General features: G+C 34.1%; 1 protein-coding gene across 1 annotated transcript in view; it reads right to left on the bottom strand.

Moving 5' to 3' along the window:
* The window catches only part of Snx13 (sorting nexin 13), a 124309-nt gene that overhangs the window by 5731 nt on the left and 90916 nt on the right, over window positions 1–27662 (bottom strand). Inside the window, exons 16-23 of the mRNA XM_013023987.1 lie at window positions 24924–25063; window positions 20251–20358; window positions 17917–18027; window positions 8425–8586; window positions 7090–7161; window positions 3001–3146; window positions 2355–2423; window positions 90–202 (exon numbers count right to left, since the gene is read on the bottom strand). Coding sequence (XP_012879441.1) covers window positions 90–202; window positions 2355–2423; window positions 3001–3146; window positions 7090–7161; window positions 8425–8586; window positions 17917–18027; window positions 20251–20358; window positions 24924–25063 — 921 coding nt within the window. The remainder of the gene's footprint in view (window positions 1–89; window positions 203–2354; window positions 2424–3000; window positions 3147–7089; window positions 7162–8424; window positions 8587–17916; window positions 18028–20250; window positions 20359–24923; window positions 25064–27662) is intronic.

The following is a 27662-nucleotide window of genomic DNA, read 5'->3' as shown; positions in this document are numbered from 1 at the left end:
GTATATAGTCAGCCATGAAAATAGTAGTTATCTTCATGAATTAGAAAGAACCACAAATTAATGAGCTTTAACCAAATATATCCACTTACCTGGCATGATGGCAAGTAATTTAGTTTTTCCTGCAATTCTTGTTCTCATTCGAATAGCTTTATCTCTGCATGGAACAGTCTCTGCTAAAATGCCATTTGGCCAAAATGCATCTCTATTTAAGAAGATTGAATAAATTTCGTAAGCATTTTCACTTTCTAATGATACAAGTTGATAAAATTATTCCAAATTTCTATGGAAAACACAAATATAAACAGAAAAACAAGTATTTCTAAAATTTTACATAGGCATAATTCAATAAACATCAACTAAGTACATGATTTGATTTTAGATATAGAAGAATATATACAGGAAAAATAACAGATTACACCTGTCCAATAGAGTACAAACATTAATAAAGACAACAAATGAAATAACAGAAGAACTAACATATTGTAACTATTAAAACTAAAAAATGGCAGCTGTTGACTTCATCCCATTCTGTGACCCTACCTCTTAGTTGTGCCATTCTACTTCCCTTGTAACTAAGCCAACAGGACAAATTCTTACAAATCAATTAAGTACAATGGTCTTTATGTATATAATCCATTCTCCTTTACTTTCACAGGATGCTTGATTCTTGTCCCCTATGTGTAGCAGAAAGGCAAGAACTGAGCACAGCATCTTTGCTTCCATCTGGGTAAAACTGTTCTGAGAAAGGGAGATTCCCAAGCAATCAATCTCAATCTTGCACTAAAAACACTGGGAATTTTTATATCTCATAATTGCCCAGGCTTCCTACCTGACTAAGACATGTATCTCTAGAGAAGGAATCCAGGCACTGTTACAGTTCTCCAGCTGATTCAAATGTATAACTAAAGCTGGGAACTACTACTAAGGAAGAACATCATTCATAACTGAGTGTTGGCTAGTGGTTAAGCACTGGCTAATGTGTAAGTCCAGCTACTTCAGGGGTAGAGATAGGAAGTCCAATAACAATCCAGGAAAAAGGTTACAACTTCTTCTAACTTAAATAACAAGCAGGGTGTGCTGGTATATTCCTGTAATCCCAGTACCTGAAAAGTATAGGTAAAAGGATCATGGTCTGACCTACCTGAAAAAATGAAAACAAAAGGTCTGAAGATCAAGTGGTAGAGCACTTGCCTATGAATCACAAAGCGCTGAATGGAAACTCCAGTACTGGAGAACATCATTTACATATGCTAAATATGTGGGAGTATGAAGATGAACTTTTAGAAACAGTATGGATACAGAGGGAGAAACTACACTTTAGAGTACAAAAAAAACTCTTCTCTTTCCATCATGAGATATTATGGGAAAACTACTTTCCTTTTTAATCTTCAACTTACTCATTATGAAATAAGAGGAAAAAGCAACTACTTTATAAAACAGGATAAAGTCAGAAAGTATATATAAATACATAGCTATTGTTCAATACTAACAGCTTGCTTTTTGCTTTCTTTCCCTACCTTCTAATACATGATCTCATGAGTTTACACTTACTGCTTATCTTCACTTTTATAAAGAAAGTTTACTTCCCTCCCTATTGTCTGTGCTTCCTTGGAGGAAACATATTTTATCTCTCCGCAGAGTGCTGGGCACAGAGGACAGTCTTAATACTTTAGCAGCATGACCATATGAATTAATGTATCAATACTACTTAATGTATATCATTTTCAAAAATTCAAGTATTTAATTATTAATAATACTATTGTGACATATACACATAAAGTTCTAAAACACCACTTAAAATCAAAATTAGTAAATATGACTGAGAAATACAAATCCCTCAAACTAGCCACTTAATTTATGACCATGCTATTTCTTGTTAATATTTTAATTAACTTAGCATTTTGATAAAATGTAGCCTATCTTAAGCATTTATCTTTCACACTTACCCTATTCTGTTTTTGTTGTTGTTGTTGGTCATGGGGCCTGAACTCTGGGCCTGGGGACTGTCTCTCAGCTCTTCAGCTCAAGGTTAGTGAGCTACCACTTGAGCCACAGCACCATTTCTGGCTTTTTCTGCTCATGTGGAGCTGAGGAATTGAACCCAGGGCCTCATGCATGCAAGGCAAACACTCTACCACTGAGACACCTCCCCAGCCCCTATTCTGGTTTTAAAAAACAAAGATTAACAGGTCCCTAGGAAAAACGTTTATCCTAATTTCTAAGTCTTTGCTCAGAAATGATAACTAAAACCAACTTTATGTCCAGGAAAGAAACAAAAGTAGTGAAAGTTAATTAGTTAAAACAATGCTAAACTCTGTACTACCTGAAAGAAGTGACTGTGTCTTAAGATATACCTGAAACGTTTCACTGAATCGGCTACTTGTTCTGGTGAAGTCATCCAATCGACATGGTCAACTATTTTTCTAAAAGTAAAGAAAGTTAAATAAAAAAGCTTAAAATAGTATAAAGTGAGTAAAATAAACAGGACTTTCATGGAGCAAGAGGGTACATGCTACTTCTGAGAGCAGGAGATTTCTTTAATGATCTTAAAAGGCCCATAGGCCAAGACTCAAGGTGGCTCAAGCTTGGCATCTTAAGTTACTTGGGAGCTAGAATTGGGGAAATCAGTTTCCAGATTAAATAATAATGACTCCATCTCATTTAATAACTGGGCCCAGTTGTATGCACTTGTTGTTTCACATACAGGGGGAAGCACAAATGATGGGCTCAGTGGCATGTTTTCAGCACCCCCAGTGATGCAGAAAAAGACAAGTAGGAGGATTACAACCTGAGCAGAGCTTATTGAAAATAAATGATATAAAAGAAGCTAGAAATGTGAATCAAATGATAGAGCTTAGTTCAAACCTCAACACTGGAAAAGAAAAAAATAGACCAGAGAAGAAAGTCTATTTATAAAGGTTGAGTAATAGACTTCGTGAAGTAAAAGTTAAAAGCTAATCAAACTCCATGCAAGAAAAAACAATGAAGAAAAAGTGGTACCTATTAATCGTGTCACCATAGGTGGCTCTAATAAGCTGCTGGAGTAGGTTTTTGATGTTTCTTCGCAACCACTGATTTCTCTCTTTCAAGTCAAATACTTCATCCATTAGAAGCAGCATGACCCTAAGTGGAATATTGTCATCCACCTGACAAAATAAGGAAAGAAAGAAAATAAATTTATTGGAGGTAGCTATTTACTATGAATGGTTACTTTTATAAAACTGTTGTGTTTTACCATAGGCAAGTTACCGAAACAGCCCAGATGCTCTACAATAGATGAGCAGATAAAAATGTGGTATATACACACAATGGAATTTTACTCATCCATTAGAAAGAATATTATGTCATTTGTAGGGAAATGAATGGACCTAGAACAAATCATGTTAAATGAGATAAGCCAAGCTCAGAGATCCAAATGGTACATGTTTTTCTCTCATATATGCAAGCTAGATCCAAAATACAACTGGACAACTCATACAGGACTCTAGGCATTCGCACAGAGACCAAAAGAGGATACTCTTAGGGAAGTAAACCAAAGGCATATACTTCCTCTGAACATTTAAAATACTATTTATTGAAATGAATTTCAGGAAATGGAAACATGGGTTTTTATTGATGGTGGTGATGGTAGTGGTGTTTGTTTTTGTTTTGGGTGCTTTTGTTTTCTTTTCTTTTTTTGGTCTTTTTAGGGAGAACATAAAGAGGAAGACACAGAAAGGGAGGGAGAAATGGTGAACAAATACCATCATAGTAAAATGTGAAAAATGAACTATGCAACTTGTGGACAGGAGGGAAAATGAGGGAAAGCAAAGGAAAGGATGACACTGTCAAAAAAACAAAAAGTCAAAAGCTATGTATATATGACCATATAAGATGATGTTAAGTGAAATGAACCCCAAGACAGGGACACAGGTGGTTTTTTTCTTTCTTGCTATTGTTTTTAACGTACTTATAATGTACTATGTGATTTTTTTTTGTTTCTTTTGTATGTTCTTCTCCCATGGCATAACCCATATTTTCACTATATTTGATTGTGGTGCCCTGCATCTTGTATATACACTTTTCTAATTTGGGGAGGGAAAGGGAAAAAACCAAAATGCTTAAATAGGGATACAGGTTGACCTATTGTAACAATGAGATGTACAAGACACTATGTTGAAAATGAACATTACAACTTGTGGGGGGGGGAAGGAGGAGTTGGGGACGTAGGGAGGGAAGGGATAGTAGGGGAAAAAACAAAGGAGCAGGTAACAATGCTCAATAGGAAATGTACTCATTACCTTACTCATGTAACTGTAACCCCTCAATACACTATTTTTACAATAAAAATGTATTTAAAAAAAGAAATGTACTAATCATCTGACTTATGAAATGGTAACCCCTCTGTACAATATCTTAATAATGATACTAAAATTATATTTTAAAAAGATTTTTAAAATATTGCATTATGATCTGCAGAATGAAAAATATTTCTAATAGCTATACTAGAATACAGTATTTTACAAACCTACAGTAATGACTAAAAACTAAAATTGGAGTTATCTTTTTTTTTTTTTTTTGGTCAGTCGTGGGGCCTTAACTCTGGGCCTGAGCACTGTCCCTGGGCTCTGCAGCTCAAGGCTAGTGGTCTACCACTTGAGCTACAGCACCACTTCCGGCCTTTTCTGCTTATGTTGTGCTGAGCAATCGAACTCCGGGCATCATGCATACAAGGCAAGTTCTCTACAACTGAGCCACCTACCCAGCCTCTGCAGTTATCTTTTACAAAAATATGAGCTCATGACAATCTAGGAAAAAATGATTTTGCTCTCCTTTTAGAGATGCTGAACTATGTATTGGTTTGATCATGTAAATAATACATCCTCTGTTCTTTACTGTGCATTTTTTATAATAAAAAATTTTTAAATGTGGGAAAGGGTGAGGAGGGAGGGATGGATAAGAATGTTAAAAGGGGTGACACTGATCAAGAGACACGACAGTCATAAACTGCTCTACTGAATGGCAACTCCTTTAACTATTAGAAGAAAATTATTTTCTTTTATAAAAGGTTGTTTCTATATTTTTCTCATGCCATAAGACTCTGTAGGGACAGAATTTATGATGGTGAAGAAACTTACGGCAGCACAGCATTCAAGTTGTGGCATGGGTATTACTGGCTGTTTATAGCCAGGTCTATAGAGAGAATCTGCATTGGTCAGATAAGAACTCATGAAAACTCCACTTCCCACTTCCTTTGTAATTAGTAATGTAAGTAAAAGCTATAATATTGATATCTTCCATCACTTTATTTTTCTACAAGGAAATATGTTTTGGTGATGGATGGTAGTCTCAAAAAGGAAAAATCCAAATTTTTAATGCTTTATTAAAGAAGGAAATGGAAAAAAAGAATAAAATATTCTTAATATCTACAATTAAAATATAACATTGAATAATTGATTTTATTTAATAATTTGAATATATCTGACATATTTTCAGGAAAAAGGAGCTGAAATCTGACCCAATACACAAGTAAAGTTCTATTATAAAAAGCACATTTCACTAAAGTACTACAATTTTCTTTAAGTTTTTAAACTACTTAAAACTATATGCTTCCATTGTGGGAGTAGTTAATTAATGATGTAAAAATGAATGTAAGGTAAGTGGAATTGTATGCTTTAACTACTAAGATACTCTTTGCAATTATTTCCTTATTAATGCTGTAATTTAAGTGTTCATAAAAGCACAAGCTACACATTTTCATACCATACTTTAAATATTTTCTTGAGTGCATTTTCGATCACCCAAACTGGGAGCTTATAGCTTATAGAAGAGGGGAGGGAGGGCTCATTTCATTACAAAGGCACACTAAAACTGCTCAGTTCTGATTAAAGGTATTTACATGAGTTTGGTGGCAAAGGACAATTATAACAAAAATTTAAAAAAAGAACACAAGCAACACTCACAAAATGTTCTAAAAATAAAGCAAAAGAACAGTTTCCATCTAATAGAACAGAACCCAGAAGCAGATGTAAACATGGTACCATACTGATAACCTACTCTGTGATAGGAGAGAAAAAGTACAACCTGACTCCTAAATTCCATTCCAAAAAGAAAATAAAACCTAGATATAAATGTTAGCATAGAAAAACCAAATTGATTAGTAAAGAAAATCCTTGTGACCTTACAAGAGGCACAGATTATATATAAAGTACAAAATAGTACAGAGTAAGAGCTCTCTCTCTCTCTTACACATACACACACACCAAAACTCAAAATCATATTATGTAAAGCACCTTTACTAATCACAAAGAAAAGCAGCTGGGCATATAGAAAAATGGACAAAAGTTCTAGACAGTCTAATAAGACAAGACACCAAATGGCCAGTATGTATGAAAAAAGTTCAACATTTCAGTAGTCATTAGAGAAATGTGTACTCACATGAAATACAAAAATAGAATGGCTAAGATTAAAAAGACCCAATATGCTGGCTATTGTGGAGTAATGCAACTCTCATGTCCTAATGGTGGCATTGTAAGTAGTAGAGACAGTTTGATAAACTATGTGGCAGCTATCTCCAAAACTAAATTTATGCATACCCTCTGACTGAGGAATTATATTTCTAACTACACACTCAACAGCAATATGCACATGTTATTTTGGTAATAAGACAGATACTAAAATGTTCAAGGAGTTCTATGCATATGTAATAAGAAAATTTTGTCAAATTTGCATAGAAATTTATGAAGTACTAAAAAACTGCAAGAATAAAGAAACTAATATCACACAAAACAGCAAGGGAATGTATCCATGTTGAGTAAAGATAGCCAGACTTAATATGCTTTATAGTTTCACTAATAGCAAAAAAGCAGATAAAGTTAAGATAGTGATCATCCTTGGTGTGAAAAAGGTCATGCATAAAAAGAGAAGAAGAGCTTTCATTTTCTGTTTTTCCATTAAAGCACTGATTGCATGAACACAGTCTGTAAGAATTTATCCAGCTTACCTAATACAGTGTGTACACAGGAATGACACATGTACATACCATATTTGTTAAAAAGTTAAGATCTGTTAAAACCTCTGTACTTATTACCAAGAATAAAATTAACTCACATTATCATCAAGTTGAGCTGAGACTCGACAATGTTCAGGATCTGAATCAGTCTTTGTAATTAAAGGAGGCACCTAGAATTTTAAAAAAGAAAAAAAAATGTAATGTAAAGACATTCAACTGTGACAAAGAAAAGTAATACACCAAAGCATTTGATTGATTTTTTTGCACCAATATTTGAAAGAAAACTTAGGATGTTTATTTAAGTATTCGAAGATTTTTTTGCATTAAAAGAAAAAAACTAACTTCAGTTTTAAGGTGAGACATTTGTCTTTATTGTCAACTTGATTGGACAGAGAAATGCCTAGAGATTAGGAAACCACATATTTGCTTGTGCCATAATACTGTTTCTCAGAAAGAACTAAGGAAAGGGGAAGGTTGGGGAAGAAGACCATCCCAAAGGCTGGGATAAAAACATGAAAAGCAAGAAAGCCAGCAAAGATATTCTTCCCCTCATCTGGTGGTCTGTCTCTATCTTCCCCCTTTCTCCTTCTCCACTTCTCTGTGCTTTCTTGGATGTATTGCTCTGCCAAACTTCCCATGTACCCCCATACACCATGATCCAATGATTTATTTTTGTCAGCTAAAATAAATCTTTGCTCCTTTAAAGTGTTTTTGTTTTACCAAGTATATTGTAATAGTGAGGAGAATGCTATTAACACAGAGGGAGAGACTTCTTAGTCAGACTCTATTTTGTAGAAAAACTTAAAACTAAGAAAGGTTAAATAACTTGAAGACCAAGTCAAGAACATGACTATAATTACCTTTCTTACCACAGAAGTTCTCAACAGTATGCTAAAAGGTTTAATAAATTGATCAAATATTGGACAAGCTAATGAAAAAGGACAGACAATCCAGACAGACTCTTCTATGCTACCCGGAGATCTATGTACAGTGACAGAAGGACCCAGACACTGACCATGTGGAAAGGACTCTTCCTTCCTTTATTCTGGTAGTGCCTCCATGAGTGAATAAGAAAAAAAACTGACTTCGTTTCCTGAACAAAAACTAATACAATGCACTTACAAATAGCACTTACTTATTTTTATTTGCTAAGCAACTTATAGCACTGCACAATAAGAAATGGAATATTAAAAAAGGTACATAAAGTATCAACTCGTTTTAAATATTCATTTTAAATGAATTTTAAAACTACCATAGCAAGCTGACAAATGACTAGACCTTTTAGTATCTATTTCTGATAGGAATTATTTATTTTTCTCATAAGACTATTATTTCACGTAAGACTATGTGTTTGAAGAACTTTGGAAAAGGGGTCAATATATAGTACTTGACTTAAAGGTTCATTTTAGGTATTACTGAAAATGTTTTCTTACCTTGAAGAATGATTGCTTTATGTCTTGACCTAATCTTTCCGACATTTTTCCCATGTTGTCTGACATTTTAGTCATTCCTTCTGCCAAGCTGTCAGGAAGGGATTTAACTGCATTTGAAACATTCCTCATAGAATTTCGAAGAGGATTTACAAAAGTGTCCATCTAAACAGAAAAACATATGTAGGATGATTTCATTGTTTCATTCATGTTACTCATTTTAAAAGTATAGAAAAATAAAGAATGCAATATACAAAATGATTTTCCAGTATTTATTATATCAGTACATAATATAGAATGATTGTCTTGGATGAGTCTTAAAAATGAATCTTTATATTTACATAAATGATTTAAAAATTGACGGATGAGGTTATTGCTGGAGAATGAATATATCACTCACTGTCCTTTTTCTGGAGGGGAGGACAAAGTCTCATTTTGTTAGCTTTGAATTTGTTATATAATCCAGGTTGAACAGTAACTCATGATCCTCCTGTCTAAGCCTCTTGAGTGGTAGGTTTATAGGTATGTGCTATTGTGCCCAGTCTCAGTCATCTTTACTAGAGAAATATTGAATGACAAGGTTTTCCAAGTCTTTCCATTCCCTAACAAATGGGGCAATGTTATTCTTTCTGATGGAGGCAAAGAATTCCATTATATATATGGGGCATCTGAGTTCGTTCCATATCTTATCTATGGTAAATAATGCTGCAATAAATATAGTTGAGCTAGTAGCTTTACTATAGTCTTGTTTGTGATCATTTGGGTAAATGCCCAAAAGTGGGATTTGCTGGGTCATTTATATTAAGTGAAGTAAGCCAGGCCCAAAGAAACATAGGTCCCATGTTTTCCCTTATTTGCAATAACTAGTATAAGTCTAGACAAGCAGAAAAGGTAAGTATGATCATGTAAGATGATGTTAAGGAAAATGAACCCCAAGATAGGGACACACTGGTCTTTCCTGCTATTGTTTTTAACATATTTAAAATGTACTATGTGATTTTTTTTTGCTTCTTTTGTATGTTCTTCCTCCACGGAATAACTCCTGTTTTCACTGTGTTTGATGTCAGTGCTCTGAATCTTGTATATTCTTTTTTCTAATTTAGGGAGGGGAAGGGAAATAACAAAATCCTGAAATAAGGATATAGGTTTGACCCACTGTAAGAATGAGATAGATGTACACGACACTATGTTGAAAATGAACTTTACAACTGGTGGTGGGTGGGTGGGAGGAGTTGGGGAGATGGGGAAGGAAGGGATGGTAGGGGAAAAACAAAGAGGAGGTAACAATGCTCGATAGGAAATGTACTCATTACCTTACTCATGTAACTGTAAACCCTCTGTACAGTATTTCTACAATAAAAAAACATTAAAAAAAAGGTTTTCCAAAACAGAAACTCATGCAAGTAGAATTATACACTTCAACCACAACTAAAAGCAAGACGTCAACAGATGCTGAAAAGAAGGTAAAATAAATGAAAAACTAAAATAAGAATATTCTAAGAGTTTATAGGCCAAGCTCAGAGAGACAAATGGCACAAGTTTTCTCTCATATGTGGAAGCTAATCTAAAATATTATAACCTATACAAGACTACACATTCACACACAGTCAGACTAAAGAAGGATACTCTCAGAGAAGAAACCCAAAGGTGTAACTTCTCTCTGAACATTAAAAATACTATTTACCAAAATGAACTCTAGGAAATGTAAACATGGGGTTTTTTTTTTTTTGGTAGTGATGTGCAGTTTGTTTTTGCATTTGCTTTTCTTTTTTTTCATGAGAGTAACGGGAAAGCACAGAAAGGAACAAATGCAGTTAGGCTATGCAGTTATACACTGTAGAAAATGACCTGTGTAACCTGAGGGCAGATATGGGAGGGGAAAAGAAAGGATGACACTGTCCAAAACAGAAATACACTCATTATTTGACTTATGAAATAGTAACTAACCACTCTGTACAAAATCTTCATAATGACAATAAAAATATTTTTAAAGAAAAGAATAATAAAAAAGGACGAAAAAGAAAAAAATTCATTACATGCTCAATTAGTATTTATTAAGGCAATGATGTCTATTCAAAAACAAAGATCAGTTAAAATTAGACAGGTAAATCATATTTTAGTAAGGCAGAGTATAAGAATTATATTTAAAAGAAAATGTGATGAGATATATAAAAAATTTCCAGAGTGCAGGACACAAAATTTTTTGTGACTGTAAACATGTCAAATCATTTCAAGTAAGAAACGGAAAGAAATCTAAACAAATGAAGAAGCTTCACAAGGGACTCTTTTAAAGGCAACTTCTAACAAAAGTGAAAAAAAAAATTTTAAACGTTGAACAAAACTTAATAATAATCCCCAGATAGTGTTATCACATGAAAACTACTAAGGAAAATAAATTAAATTCTATGTAAAAGAGAAAAAAAGGAAATAATAACAAACTAAACATCATTGGTTTACATGGAATGAAGCACAATGTTAATAGAGAAAAAAGACAAATCTCCTTCACTCCATTGATGCATTCATCAAGAAAAACTAGAAGAGCTGAGACAAGTAGTAATGACAACCTGACATGAATCTCAAGATAACTAAAAAATGGCTGGGAGTTTTGATTATTCCTGCAGCTTAAGCTGAGCCAACAATACAACAAATGTGTGTCATGGAATTTCCAATCTACAGTGAATGTCTGTCAATAGAAGAAGCAAAGTAGAGAACAAGGAAAAATTACCACATTATAATAGATACAAAGATTTAAAAATTAAAGTAATTCTTGTGTGTGCTGTGTAAATGTACAGATGTATATATGTGTACATGTATATCTATAATTTTATATAATTATTTGGTTCACCAGAATGGAGATCATTTGAATACTTTCAAACATATTTTAGATATTTACATGTTTCATATGTTATAGCAGAGACTTGAGTGCATCTAAAACCTTATGAATTGGTTAAATGAACATACGCTATCAATGCACTGGGCTGAATTACCACTGGATACTATTAACAAGTAAATATCACAATATTTGTGAGATATTAATTAAAAACTTATGAGTTTACCATTTCAGACTTGAAGATTTAGTTTCTCTCTCCCCCTATGTGTTTGTATATGTGCAATTTCTATGACTTAAGGACAAAGTATCATATTTGAAAGGGAATGGGGTAAATCAAGGGAGAGAAAACCTCCACCTATAACTTTGATTACTAAGTAAATGTAAGAGAATCTCATAAGCACATTACAGTCTGTCACTGGATGATTACATTTACAAAGCAATATTTAGATTAAAACAGATGTTCAAAATGAAAATAAATAAAAGTTCAAATTACCAGGCATTGGAGTAAATTGGGAATTATCAATAGATAAATTTAAGCTGACTTATATAGATGCTATCTGTCCATTTTATTACTAATTCAACCACATTCTTTGTATTGGCAACAAGATATATTATGGAATTATTTTTCATTTAAATGTTTTAATGGAAGTTGTATATAAGGTTACTTCATTCCTTCATTTTCTCAATTGTTTCTTCCTTATATTTGCCCTTTCCTTTCCTACTTGGTAAGATTTTGCTTTCCATTCTAGGATCTTTTTCCAGTTTTTGTCTAGTTTCAGCCTGGTGTTAACCACCTTAGTGGGGTGAATGCCCACATGGACAGTGGTGCCCCAAACTGCCTTTTCCTACTGTACCTGGTCAAAGTAGATGACATACTTCTTCGTGTAAATCTAAACCACTTTGCCAATCTGCTCACCTTTATAGTGCATTCAAAGAACTTGTACCTCATCATCCTTTCATTTGGGCATAGATCACATATTATACTTCTGTTTCAGCTGGTTTTCTTGGTGATAAAGAGTCTCATGGACTTTCCTGCTCGGGCTGGTTTTGAACTGAGATCCTGAGATCTCAGCCTCCTGAGTAGCTAGGATTACAGGCCTGAGCCAATGGCACCTGGCTTATTAAGTGGGTCAAGATAATCTTGATGACTGCAATCATGATTTATAAAAAATATCTAATCATGAGAAGAGCGCAGGTGAAATCAGGAAAGCAGCCCCTTTTGTAATAGCCCCACAAAAAATAAAATACTTAGGCATAAACTTAACTAAAGAAGTGAAGGACCTCTATGATGAAAACTTTAAAAACCTGAAAAAGAAAATTAAAGCAGAACTAAGGAAGTGGAAAAACTTCCCATGCTCCTGGATTGGGAGGATTAACATCGTGAAAATGGCAATACTGCCAAAGGTTATCTACAAATTCAATGTGATACCTATCGATATCCCAACCTCATTCTTCATGGAAATAGAAGAAGCAATCCAAAAATTCATATGAAACAATAAAGATCCTGAATAGCAAAAACGATCCTTAGCAGAAAGAACAGTGCTGGAGGAATATCAATACCAGACTTCAAACTCTACTACAAAGCCATAGTAATCAAAACAGCTTGGAACTGGCACAAGAACAGACCTGAAGACCAATGGAATAAAACTGAAGACCCAGAAATGAACCCACAGACCTATGGCTAACTAATCTTTGATAAGGAAGACAGAAAAATAGAATGGAAGGAAGACAGCTTCTTCAATAAATGGTGCTGGCAAAACTGGTTAAACACCTGTACAAAACTAAAGCTAGATCCTTATATATCAACCTACACCAGAATCAACTCCAAATGGATCAAATACCGCAAAGTCAAAGCAGACACCCTGAAAACATTACAGGAAGGAATAAGATGAACTCTAGTGCTCCGTGGCACAGGCCAAAATTTTCTTAATAAAGACCCAGAAACAACAAATCAAAGAAAGGTTGGACAAATGGAATTGCATGAAACTAAAGAGCTTCTGCATGGCAAAGGACATGGCTAGAAAGATCAATGGGAAGCCCATGGATTGGGAGAAGATCTTCACTAGCTATACAACAACAAGGATCTCATATCTAAAATATACTTAGAAGTCAAAAATTAAATCCTCCAAAAACAAAATCTCAAAGAAACAACCACTCCATCAACAAGTGGGCCAAAGACTTAAAGAGAGACCTCTCTGAAGAGGAAATAATGTCTAATAGACACATGAAGAAATTCTCAACTTCTCTAGCCATAAAAGAAATGCAAATCAAAACAACATTGAGATTCCACCTCACCCCAGTTAGAACAACAGATGCTGGATGGGATGTGGCCAAAAGGGAACCCTACTGCATTGTTGGTGGGAGTGTAAACTTGTTCAACCACTCTGGAAAGCAGTATCAAGATTCCTGAAAAGACTACACATAGACATCCCCTCTGATCCAGCAATCCCACTTTTGGTTATATACCCAAATGAAGACAAACATGGCCATACTAAACTACCAGCACAACTATGTTTATCACAGCATTATTCACCATAAATAAGATATGGAACCAACCTAGATGCCCCTCAGTAGATGAGTGGATCAATAAAATATGGTATATATACATATATATGTCTATATATATGAAATTCTATGCTTCCAGCAGAAAGAACAACACAGCCTCATTTGTTAGGAAATGGAAAGACTTGGAAAAAATCCTATTAAATGAAGTAACCCAGTCCCAAACAAATTTAGGCCCCATGGTTTCTCTTATCTGCATTAATTAGTATATGTATAGGATAATCTTATCAGATGAGCTGAAAAGCTCAAACACTATGTACATATGATCATATAAGTGGATGCTAAGTAAAATCAACCCCAAGATATGAACACAAGAGGTCTGTCTTTGTTGTTGTTGTTTTAAATGTATAAGTGATTTTTTTTGTTTCCTTTGTATGTTCTTTACCCTATGGTATATCCCCTGTTGTCACTGTACTTGATTATGGTACCTTGCATCTTATAAATACATTTGTCTAATCTGGGGAGGGGAAGGGGAATAACAAAACACTGAAACAGGGACACAGGATGACCCGCTGCAACAACAAGAGCCACAGGACAGTATATTGGAAATGAACTTTACAACTTTGGGCTGGAAGAGTAGGGGAGGAGTGTGGGAGGTAGAGAAGGAAAGGGATAGTGCGACAACAAGGGAAGAGGTAACAATGATGGACAAGTAATGTACTCATTGCCTTACTCATGTAACTGTAACCCCTCTGTACAGCATCTTTACAATAAAACTTTAAAAAATCTAATTATGGACTATTAGTAATTATTTGGACATACAGATGTACTACTTCTGGTTGCTAAAATGCTATGTATATATAATGTTTCTTTTATCTCAAAAACTCTGTTTTTAATCCATTAGTTGCATACTAGTAAAATTAATGCAATCTTGAGACAGAAGGAAAACATAAAAGAAACGGACGACTTGAATGTATCTCTACTGATAATAAAACTATTTGTTTATTATTTATTTATTTGTGCTAGTATTGGTGCTTGAACTCAGGACCTGAATGTTGTCCCTGAGCTTCTTTTGATCAAGGCTAGTACTCTATAACTTGAGCCACATCTCTAATTCCAGCTCTTCCTAATTATAGTTTATTGGAAATAAGAGTCTCGCCGACTTTTATGCCCTCTCTGGCTTTGTACTGAAATCCTCCGATCTCAGTCTCCTGATTAGCTAGGATTACAGGAGTGAGCTACCACCATTCTGCTTAATAAAGCTATTTCAGGCTGGATTTTAAATGTAATCACTTCAATCATAAATAAACCAATAAAAATTAATAAATAAACCAACATATTTCACCATATGTATATGTTTATGGCCTGGAATTTTCTATTTAAACAAAGTATTTAATGTAGGAATGGTAGAGAGTTTAAAAATACAATATGCTAAAGTAACTATACAAATTTCGACCTCAAATTATTAATTGATTGTCTATCAGTAACTTAATTTGTTTGTTAAGAGGAATCTTTGAAGAAGAGTAGGATTCTTTTCCTTTTTTAATTTTTATTTTAAAAGTAATTTCAGACTTTTAAAAAGTTGTAGAAAAAAATACTAGTAGTTCCTGCATATCCTTTACCCACCTACCTAACTGCTGCTATTACTGGTGCTATTTGGAAGTGCCAAATTATTGCTGCTGTTGACATTGTTAAGAACACTTATTGAGAGGCTATGTGCTAGGTACTTTTAAACACAGAATATTGCATTCAACTCATACAATGCTCTCACACGAAGGGTAATATCCACATTCTTTGAGGAAACTAAAGTACCAAAATAATAAGTAACATGCTCAAATTCACAGCCAATAAATATTAAACAATGACTTGAACTGAATGCTGTCTAGCTTCAAAGCTTATATTCATCCTGCCCAATTTGAGCAATCATTTCTTATTTTTCACTTAGCACCTTACTGTAAGTATAGGTTTCATATCCTATGTTATTTAAAGGATTTAAGTGACATATTACTCTAAGTACAGTACCCTATCCTTTTTTATGTTAAAGAATTTTAAATAACATTTACTTTAAAAGGTATAAATCCTTTCAGAACATAGTCTATTTCATCCTACTCAAAGGAAAAAGAATTTCTTTTCAGCCTCAAACATTTCCTGCTCAAGATAATGAAAAGCTGGTAATCTCAGGCAAATTTCTCTTAATGTACTATTATAAATGATCATTTGTTTTCCTTTCTTTGAACCTACCGTTAGCTCACAACTCACATATAAAGGGAGGAGTTTACAACTAGCAGCTACTCAGCAGATACTCCAATCAGCAAGAGGTATACTAAATAAAGTACAAAAGATAAGCCTGTAATTCTAGCCACTCAGGAGGCTAACATCTGAGGATCACAGTTCAAAGTCAGCCAGGGAAGGACAGTCTGTCTGTATCTGCTACACAGAAAAAGCTGAAAGTGGTGCTGTAACTCAAGTGGTACAGCACTAACCTTGAGTCAAAGAAGCTCATGGACAGCACTCAGGCCAAGAGTTCAAGCTCCAGGACTGCCGATCCCCCCCTAAAAAGGAGGTTTAAAACACAGATGAATATAATCTTTTTTTTCATTAAAAAAAATTTGCCTGATGGTAAGAGAAAAACAAAGGAAGGGCTAACAATGTTCAAGAGGAAATGTACTCATTACCTTACTTATGTAACTGTAAACCCTCTTTACAGTATCTTTACAATAAAAATATATTTAAATAAAGAAAATTTATCTGACTCAGGTGGCTCATGCCTGTAAGTTTAGCTACCCAGGAGGCTGAGATCTGAGGATCGTAGTATAAAGTCAGCCTGGACAGGAAAACTCATGCAACTCTTATCTCCAATTAACTATGCAAATACTGGAAGCGGAAATGAGTCTCAAGTGGTACAATACTATCCTTGACCACAAAAGCTCAGGGAGAACTACAATATTATCCAAAAAAGCTCAGTGAGAGGGCCCTAGTCTTGAGTTCAAGCCCAATACCAACACCAAAAACAAATAAAATAAAATAAAATAAAATGTTGGAAATTTTAAGCACAGTTGACAGCTTTCAGAATAGGATTTTAATAGCTAAGTAATTCCAAGCAAGGATTGACAAAAATGAGATTGGATCAGAATAAAAGGCTTCTTCACAACAACACAAATAGTCACTAGAATGAAAAGGTAGCCTATAGAATGGGAGAAAAACCTTTGGAAACTATACATCTGACAATGGGTTATATAAAGAATTCAAAAAATAAAATACAAAAGAACTCAAAACCCAATTCCAAAACGACCAACTACCCAATTCATAAGTAAACAAATGAATTGAAAAGCAATTTTCAAAAGAAGGTGGGTGCTGATGGCTAGTTACCCAGGAGGCTGAGACTTGAGAATTTCAGTTTTCAAACTGCAGTGTTCCTGCCAGCCAGCAAAGGAAAGTCCATGAGACTTACATACAGTTAACCACCAAACAATGGAAGTGGAGGAATAGTTAAAGTTGCATAGTGCCACTGGAAAAAAAAGCTAAGTGGCAATCCCTGAGCCCCAAGTTCAAGACCTGGTACTGTCACAAAACAACAACAAAAGGAGAAGAAATGGCTAGTAAACATACAAAAAGATGTTCAATATCCTGTCCAAGAAGAAAATGCAAATCAAAATTACACTGAAAGTCCATGACACTCCAATCAGAATGGCTATCAGGAAGAACACAAACAATTGTTGATTGAGTATATGAGGAGCCCTCAAGACAATTCACAGGAACGTAAATTAGAGGAACCACTATGTGAAAAACTAAAACCAAGAACAAAAACAACAGAGCTACCATATGATCAGTGATAGCAGTATTGGGCATATATCCAAAAGAGTATAAATCAACATACAATAGAGACTACTGCACATGATTTTTATTGCAGTATTGTAGGACTGTTTGGAGGGACTGTGGAGTGGAAAAGATGGGGGAAAGGTGAATAATATCAACACACATCATATCTGTGGATGTATACAATATATAAGAAAACACACTGACAGAAGGGATGGAGGAACAGAACAATAGAAGGAGTTAATCTAATTGAAGTGCAATATATGCATTTGTGAAATGTCATGATGAAACCCATAAGTACAACACAAGAGAAAGAGTGAGAAACATCAATGCAGCCATTTGTTTACCTTTCGAGCAAAGTCCCCTTTTCCTTTACTGTAGGCTTTGTTCTCAAGAAAATCGTATACGTAGTGAGCCAGAGCTGGGGATGCTTTCATCATTTCAGGTGTTAATAGCAACTAAAAAGATGGAAAAGGCATTTTGAACTGATAACTACTGCTTATACTTTATAAAAAGTTAAGAATATGTAATAAAATTTTAACCTTATACTTAAAAACAAAATTACAAGGTTAAAATGAAATGATCAATTGTATAGTTATACTGAGTTTGATGTATATTCTCTACATATGGTATTTTGATTTTCAGAACATATGTGTAAGTTGCCTAAATATATTTATTATTCTAGTTTCTGATATAACACATTAACTAAAGAGCCACATTAAAAAACTGTTAAACAGGACTGGGAAGGTGGCTCAGTGGTACAGTGCTTGCCTTGCATGCATGAGGCCCTGGGTTCTATTCCTCAGCACCACATAAGTAGAAAAAGCTAGAAGTGGTGCTGTGGCTCAAGTGGTAGAGCACTAGCCTTGAGCTGAAGAGCTGAGCTGAGGGACAGCGCCCAGGCCCAGAGTTCAAGCCCCATGACCAACAAAAAACAAGAACAAAAAAAAAACCCACACAAAACAACTGTTATACAAAATATAGTTAATATTAAATAGAATTTTATGAAACAATGTATACAAAAGAATCCAAAGAAAATTTTTCACGTTATAAAGAAATTTTAAGTGAGATACTGCTTTTAAAACTACAAATGAACTTAACATTGCTTACAATTGCTTTCAATACAACCAATGAGTTCATGAGCTAAACAGTATACAGTACAGCCACATTCAAAAGATACAGTTAACAGATTTGGAAAAGGATCATCATCTTCAAAATCTTAGAAGACTACAATTAAACTGAAATATATATATAAAAAAAACTATTCAACAAGAGCCAAATATCTGACATTCAGCTCTAAGCCAAGAAAGGACAATGATGGGTAAGAGCAGAGATTTATGTATTTCTATGGTCCTTTTTAGTACATAATAAGAATATGGAATTCTAATAATGATTATAAACACAAGTTATCTAAGCAGTGTTCAGTATTATTTTCAGTGTATTTGTAAGTTCTAAGGTAGAGGTCAGAAAACTTTTTCTGAGAGAGGCAAGTAGTAGTAACTACTTTAGGTTTTATAGTTCAGAGTCTTCCCTTCCACTCTACTATTTATGAAAGAAGCAGTAGATCAGCCATAGTAGCTGGCATCTATATCTGTTCATACCTTTTGTAGAGTAGACAGAGCTAAATAATGGAACACTATAGACCTTAGCTGCTGCCTTGACTAATACAAGTAAAACTCTGTAAGTTATTACTTCATTAAAAAAATTGTAAAATGTTATTAATATTGTATCTACAATATGGATACAAAGGTGTAAAAGAAAGTTATTTCTGGGAATTCTAACAACTTATGCACTAAGCAACTTATGAGACATTCCTCAAGAGAAAACTACTATATTTTAAAAATAGTTTTTCAGATAAATCCTTCTCTTGAATTATTCTGTAGCTTTGGAAGCCTTAGAATTATTCTGGGCTATGACAGGCAACAATATTTATGTGGGAATAAAAATTTATTAGTTTTTCAAGTGAGCTTGTTAAAAACTGGTTTAGGCAGGTGAAAAGGAAGAATGAGGGAACATGACCAGGAGAACGATAGAGGGAGAAAACGTGATCAACATACACTCTGTGAATGTTTGGTCAAAATAAAAGCCCCTTGTACAACTAATTGGTTATAATAAACACATAAGTGAAAATCTATTGGGCTTTGATATAACATGAAATGCTACCATACAATGAATTAGGAATGTTCAATTTTTAGTCTATCAAAAAGTACCTGCATTTTACTGTAATTTGTCAAAAGTTATGCGTGGATTTATCTAAACATGGAGCTGCAAAATCTCTTATACTACGTGATTAGAAAATTTCTAAGTTAATCAGTAAACAGTTTATAATGTTTATAAATAACTGACTAAACTGTATGTCATGTCACATTTGGCAAACTACTCAAAAGTGGTTATGTTCCTCCTGATATGGTAAAAATGTTATTTTTAATTATGGTTATTTTTAAAATAAAAGTTCCAAAAGAATGTGAAACATATGTTCTATCACTAAGCTTCTAATCCCCTAATATTATTTGATAAAAAAAATTTTGCACAAAGGGCTGGGAAGGTGGCTCAGTGGTAGAGCGCTTGCCTTGCATGTTTGAGGCCCTGGGTTTGATTCCTCAGCACCACATAAGCAGAAAAAAAAATTTTGCACTGTTATATCAAACAAAATCTACCAGAAATAATAAATATGGACTTACCTGTAAATATGCATTTAGATCCTTTTTCCTTTTTTCCAAAAAATCTCTATCCATATTATTGAAAGTCCTTTTACCAGGAAGCTTCAATATACTTGACAGATTTTCAAACTATAAAGACATAATATAATCAACAGTTCTTCCATGATTTTACAAAAATACAATTCTTCATGACAATTTCTCAACATATCAAAAATCAGAAAATATCCAGATATACCCAAAATACTGTTCTAATATTTATTAATTACAAGAAATTAAGAGTGACAAATATAAATAAAGAAAATGTATATTGGCCATATATGGTTTCATAGATAATCATAATAATAATGAGATTTACTATTTACATGATGAAAGTCACAAGAAACATTTTTCTTAATCTTTTGACTTGTAAGTTATTAATATATAAAAATTTGCTTGGTGCCAATGGCACCACAATAGTAATCTTCATACTTAGCTCAAACATAGGATTTTAACCATGCTAACTCTACTTAAGAATTTAAGAGCAAAGCCATTTCACTATGACTGTGCCCGGCCAAGAGGCAGTGACCGGAACTTTTAACACTTTCCTTGCTTTTCCCATGTGATGCACACTGAAGTAAAACAAACTTGAAAGAAAAAACAAAACATTTTTTTCTTCAAATAACAGCAACACTTTCAATAAAGAAAAACAATTCCTAATAAGGAGAGTGAAAGCAAGAGATACTGATATTAGGCCTACTTTTCAATTCTGAACTGTTAGATTCGGGAGAATTATAAAATGAAAACTGATACTTGGACTGGGAGAAGAAAGTTTCAAGCAGTATAGTATCTGCCTCAAATTCTGATGGTTACTTTGAAATAAAATGCAAACAAGTACATTGTATGGTGTGTGTGTGTGTGTATGTGCACGCGTGTGTGCATGTGTGTGCGTGCGTGCATCTGTCCAAGCCAAGGGTGAGGCCTCAGGAGAAACTGACTCTGGCAGCACCTGAATCTTGAACATCTAGCTTCTAGAAATGGAAGAAAGTAAATTCTTGTGTGTTAGCTACATATTCTGTGGCATTTTGATATGCCAGCATCCGTTACAGCATCCGTTAAAACAATAATTCTAGAAACTAAATCTTTTAAAAAGCCCTGAACAATATAACAAAGTCAGTCAAGATTTTCAAGACAATCTTTCTTTATTCTTATATATCTGAAACAAAAATGTAAGTTAGTTCCTAAAATACTATTATGCTAAAAGTAAGAATCAGGAAATTTTATACTCTATATTAACTCATCAAAATATTACACGAGCAAAGGAAGGAGTGATCTTCTCTAAAAGGAAATGTACTCTTGCCTGCCTTATGTAACTGAAACCCTTCTGTTTTTAGAATTTTCAAATAAAAATAATGAAAAAAATTATGGGAATATGTTTCTAAAGCATTTAAAAGAAATTAGAAATTTACAAAAAAAATCTAAGGATTCACAAAAATTAGGTCAGAATGTGAATGTTTACAAAGGATGCAAATACTACATATAAGTCATAGACATTCTAAATTCAAAGACTGTGTGTCTATATTAAGCATATGAGGTTTAGATTCTTTTTTTTTTTTTTGTCGGTCGTGGGGCTTGAACTCTGGGCCTGGGCGCTGTCCCTCAGCTCTTCAGCTCAAGGCGAGCACTCTACCACTTGAGCTACAGCACCACTTCGGTTTTCTGGTGGTTTATTGGAGATAGGAGTCTCACGGTCTCTCCTGCCCGGGCTGGCTTTGAACCGCGATCCTCAGATCTCAGCCTCCTGAGTAGCTGGGATTATAGGCGTGAGCCACCAGCGCCCAGCAGGTTTAGATTCTTAATATAAAATTTTAAAGAGCTAGTCTGAAATTCAAAATTTGTAATATTCAATCATATAAACTTTTACTGTTTCATTATATATAACATTATTACTTAAATCACTAGTATTTTATATATACATAAAATATTATACCCAATAAAACAAAGATTCCGTATCTACAGAATGTATACTCTTACAGGCAAGGATTTTGCCTGTCGTGTTCATTATTATTTTTTAACAAAAGTGTCACATACACAGGAAAACCAAAACAATAAAGAAACAAGTAAAAAAGGGAGGCAGCTGAGGCTGTTTTTAAAAGCATAAGACATTTAAATATTTAATTGTTTTCCTTTAATTTTATAACCCCATGAAATATAAAATTACACGATTAAATTCTTTGGGGAAATAATTGATTGTTTATATATTTAAACAAGGAAAAAGCACATTGTTCATTGTTTCACTCACAAAGTGAAACAAAATGAAATCTGTTTTAAAATCATTAATGGGCTCTTTGGAGTTGCTTTTTTTGATGTTGTTTGCACTGTTTCCAACTGCTGAATTAGAAATCTTCTGTAACACTGTTCAAGTTAAAAACATGCAGATTAGGCAGACTCAAAGGCAAACAATTTTTATTTACAGATGGATATAATATGAAAAAACCTAGTTTTCATCTATAGGCTTAGTTGTTAATTTCTTAAGCTCTGAAACAATCTAAACAATAATCAATCATAGCTACTATTACTTTAACAGAAATACTAATTCAAGCACGCTCATTTCACCTGCACTAAACCTTTTGGAAAACTATACTACTGTAAAAGTTTTGATGCTATAGTGAAAATAAACCAAGTCATTAAGTTCTTCATTTACACTTGTCTATATAGAACATAATATGTACATCCCTTTGAACATTTAAAATAAAAATGTTATTCTTAGAATAAAAATTATAACTATTTGCAAATAGATATTTAAAATAAAATTCACATTATTTAATATTAAGTAAAACTAATTTTAATTTAAAAAGCCTTGAGAATATAATTGGTCAAAATAGTTGAATGAGAAGATATATGAGCTATATCTAAGCTTTAATAATAATTCTCAAATAGGAAAAAAGCAATTATTTCTTCAGTGCTTGTCAGAAAATTATTTTACTTCACAAAGCAAGGTGAACATAAAAACTTTATGATAACATATAAACATCCCTGTCCAAAATTATTAATTTCCTTATGAATATAAATCAAACTATTATTGTTCATATGGAGGCTTATTAGTCAAAAATGACCTGCCTTTATTCATTTTGAGCTATTAATGGTTGATGTCGCTCTACATACACAATATTTTCATGAGATTATCATGGTACAGATTATATTTTTCCATTATCTTAACTGAAATTTTATTTCTGAAGTGTTTGATATCATCTCAGAACTTTATCATCCAATAAGGCATCATATTTATTACTTTTATTGGTTTAATACAATTTGTATATCTAAGGGAATGAATGACTTTTAAGAGTTGAAAGTAAGCTTCAGAGATCATCTATTCAACTTCACCTGGTATTTTTTTCTAAGTTGAATAAAATATTCAATCAAAAAATAAGAAAAACAGTGTCTTTGTATTTGATAGCTTTAAAAGACCTAGCTGAGAACTGAGCCAGCCTGGGCAGATAAATTCTCAAGACACTTACTTCTAATTAGCCAACAAAAAGTTAGAAGTAGACGTTCAAGTGGTTCAAGTGGTAGAGCTCTAGCTACAAGGAAAAAAGTGGAACAAGAACATAAGGCCCTGAGCTTAAGCCTCAGTACTGGTACGCGCACATGCACGAGCACACACACACACACCCCAAAAACAAACTTGTCAGATGCCAGTGGTTCATGATTATAATACCAGCTATGAAAGAGAATGAGTTTTGGAGGAAGGCAAGTTGATGCCAGCTTTGCAGAAAATTCCGGAGAGATTCCATCTCCAAAATAACCAATAAAAAAAGGACAGGTGATATAGCTCAAGAAGTAGAACACCAGCTGTACAAGAAAGTCATGAGGCCCCAAGTCCAAACTCTTGTTCCAGGAAAAAAAGTGCTTCAAGTTACTGTTACATATTAGAAAAATATATACATTAAGAATTAAAAATGTTATCTGATTAATAAGTTTATTTTAGAATGTAGTTCATAGCAAGTGCAGCAATGGTACTAAGATTTAACAGTTACACTGTTATGGTGTGAAATAAGAGGTACATACCATTCACAAGTATAGCTCTGAATTATGCTTCCATACAAAAGCATTAAAATTCCCTATAGCAATCCCATCTCTACTTCAAACCAAACACCTCTGGCAAAGCAAGCATATAAACACACATTAAAAATATGCATATATCAGAAATATTTCATTAAAATTTTCAAAATATACCACTGGTATTTTGTCACTAGTTCTCATAAGACTGATTTTACTGACTCTCATTCTCTTACACTTTCTCTTCATTGGTTTAATAGATCAAATTTTTAATACTAGATCTACTAATTACCCAAACTCAAAATATTTATGCTGCCTATATAAAATATTACCTTATTCTATCTCATTAACTTTAAGATCTGAACATTTCTTAGAGTACTTTAGTATGAAAATTATTATTATTATTTTTTTGTCAGTAGTGGGCATGAACTCTGGGCCTGCGTGTTGTCCTGAGCCCTTCAGCTCAACATTAGAGCTCTATAACTTGTGTCACAGCGCCACTTCTGGTTTTCTGGTGGTTAATTGGAGATAAGAGTCTCATGCCAAGGCTGGCTTTGAATCACGATCCTCAGATCTTAGCCTCCTGAGTAGTTAGGATTACAAGCATGATGAGCCACCAGTGCCTGGCGATAACTAATTTTTTTTAAAAACCTTCATACCTGTTCGGTGATTCTCATGTGGAAATCATGGAAGTCGCTGTATCGCCGGTAAGTTTTCCACATCTCCTCAGTGTTCAAAGTGCGCCGGTGTACGGTGATAGCATACAATGCATATGTCTTGCCATGATCATTACAAACGCCTGCCACAGCATATGGGTCATAGTCAGCATATACTAGTCATTCAAATCCAAACAAAGACACAGAAAGGAGGAAGATGAAGAACAGAAACAAAAAAGGTCAACATGAAATGAAGAAGAATGTGAAATGACAGACTGAGACAAAAGGATGAAGAATAGGCTCCTGGATTCTGTACTCACATGCACAGCTGTAAAAACCGATTGCTATAATAGAAGACAGCTATCAACATTAAGATGGTAGTGTCCACCACAAACTGATGCCTATGTACTTTGTATTCTCTTCCCAAGAGCCACTGTGGATTACTAGGAATATTACTGCAGCACGAAGTGGGAGTGCAGTAGTTGGGACTTTTAAGTTTGAGGAAACAACAGAGACACAATCAAACCTTTCACTAGCCTTCTCTAGTTAGCTGTCCTTCAATTTAACTATGTTCAACTAAAAAGTAAAAGCCATAAAATAAGATTTTTCTCCTGGACATTCTGCTTTTCTCTGATAATTTCAACAATTAGGGATTTAACAACATCATTAAGTCTTATTTTATACTAGTCTAAAATAAAAGAAATGAACTTTGATTCATTTTTGTTTTTCTTTTTTTCGGGTTGGTTGTGAGGCCTGAACTCAGGGCCTGGGCGCCGTCCCTGAGCTCTTTTGCCTAAGACTAGTGTGCTATCAACTTTGAGCCACAGCTCCATTTTTGTTTTTTTGGTGGTTAATTGGAGAGTCTCATGGGCTTTCCTGCCTGGGCTGGCTGTGAACCAGAATCCTCAGATATCGGCCTCCTGAGTAGCTAGGATTGCAGGTATGAGTCACCAGCACAAGGCTTGATTCATGTTTTTAAGCTGTCTGACTTCACATATTTTGTCCTCTGTTTTAGGTCTCTAAAAGTTACCGTCTTCCTCTTACCTGTGTCTAGATAATTTTCTTATCCATCACTTATATGAATTCTGTCTTATTTGGTTTGTTTTTCTATCATTTATTCTTATATGTATTTTATCTTCATGATTTTTTTCTGAAAAGTGTTATACTGGGGTTTTAACGTGGGTAAGTATTATAATTTGATCTATTCCCCATACTTTTCAACTTTATTTTACAGGGTCTCAAATTTTGTACTGTGATCTGGACTTGAACTGTGATCTTCCCACCTACACCTCCTACATAGTTCATATTACAGACATGTTTCATTTTGCTCAACTTGTCTGTTGAGATGAGGGTCACAGTAAGTTCTTGCCTGGGGTGGCCTTGAATCCCCCAAAATAAGTGAGATTATGACGTGTGCCACAATACCTGGCTCTATTTATGAATATTTTAAAAACAAATTATATTAAGATTTTTCATCTCTAGTTTCTTAGAACACAATTTATCCCATATGCTGATTCTGTTAACTCTCCTTTAGTGTAGTTCCTATTTACTCCTGGGACTTTTGCTTTCCACATCCTATCAACGGGTATTGCTTCTGTCTGGGCATTCTGAGTACCCTGAGCTATGGGCAAATTTACAATGACCAGTGTCACCACTATAACTGCTGGTTTCCATGGTTCTGAAGCTATTTTTGTAGAGTTGGTTCTCTGTATCTTGTGGTCTATTTTTTCAATAAACCATACACTGAAAATACCTTTAAATGTTTTTGTACTGAATACCTATAGACATTTTTCCTTGACATTATTCTATAGCTAATAGAGCAAACAAATATTTATGTTGCATACACCTTTATAAGGAGCTTAAAAGATGTTTTTATTAAAAAGTACCAATTTAACTAAAATCAGGAGAAAAGCTTCATATCCCTATATCCATTCTTATGTGTCTGCTCTAAGCCATTCTCTCTGCAGTCATTTTGTAGTAGCCATAGAATCTAGGAAAGAAAAGACTGATAATATCTTCATGAGAAAGGACCTAAACTACATATAAGGAACAATATGGCCTCCTCAGGACAGGTTATTCATGTAACACTGATGACTGGGGTACCTCGACCACTGATGTCAGTGATAGATCGCTACTTCTCTAGAATATTCCTAAAACAGAGTGAAATAATGACAAAGCCATTGTTTGACGAGGACTGTTAGAAATTATACATTCATCCATCTTCCTGTCCCCAATTCTTAGTCCATAAAATTTGAAACTCATGTTTCTACCATAAAGATGGTTGACTTGTCTTCTCATGGCATTCTGTGCCCGGTAATAAACCTCCTTTCTTTGTCCTTTACTATGTCTCTGTCATATACGGCAGCATGGCAGGACCTGACATGTGAAACTCCTGTGATTTGGGATAGAGGTGTAAAAATTCCTCTTTCAGTTTTAACTATTACGGTAATACCTATAGTATTACAAACACTATCTACAGTGTATAAGTACCTTGTAATAATGTAGGTATTGGAATACCTAGTGTAGATTCTCTCTAAATTGCTTGTAATCTAGTGATGATCTACAGTTTATAAGAGGATATGTATATGTTATATGTAAATATAGTAAAATATATATATATATTTTTTGGGGGGAGGTACGGTCGTGGGGGCCTGAATTCTGGGCCTGGGCACTGTCCCTCAGCTCTTCAGCTCAAGGCTAGCACTCTACCACTTGAGCCACAGTGCCACTTCTGGCTTTTTT

The sequence above is a fragment of the Dipodomys ordii genome, unplaced genomic scaffold (assembly GCF_000151885.1).
Source record: "Dipodomys ordii isolate 6190 unplaced genomic scaffold, Dord_2.0 Scaffold72, whole genome shotgun sequence".
Taxonomy (NCBI): Eukaryota; Metazoa; Chordata; class Mammalia; order Rodentia; family Heteromyidae; genus Dipodomys; species Dipodomys ordii.
This window is presented reverse-complemented; position numbering and strand designations above follow the sequence as displayed.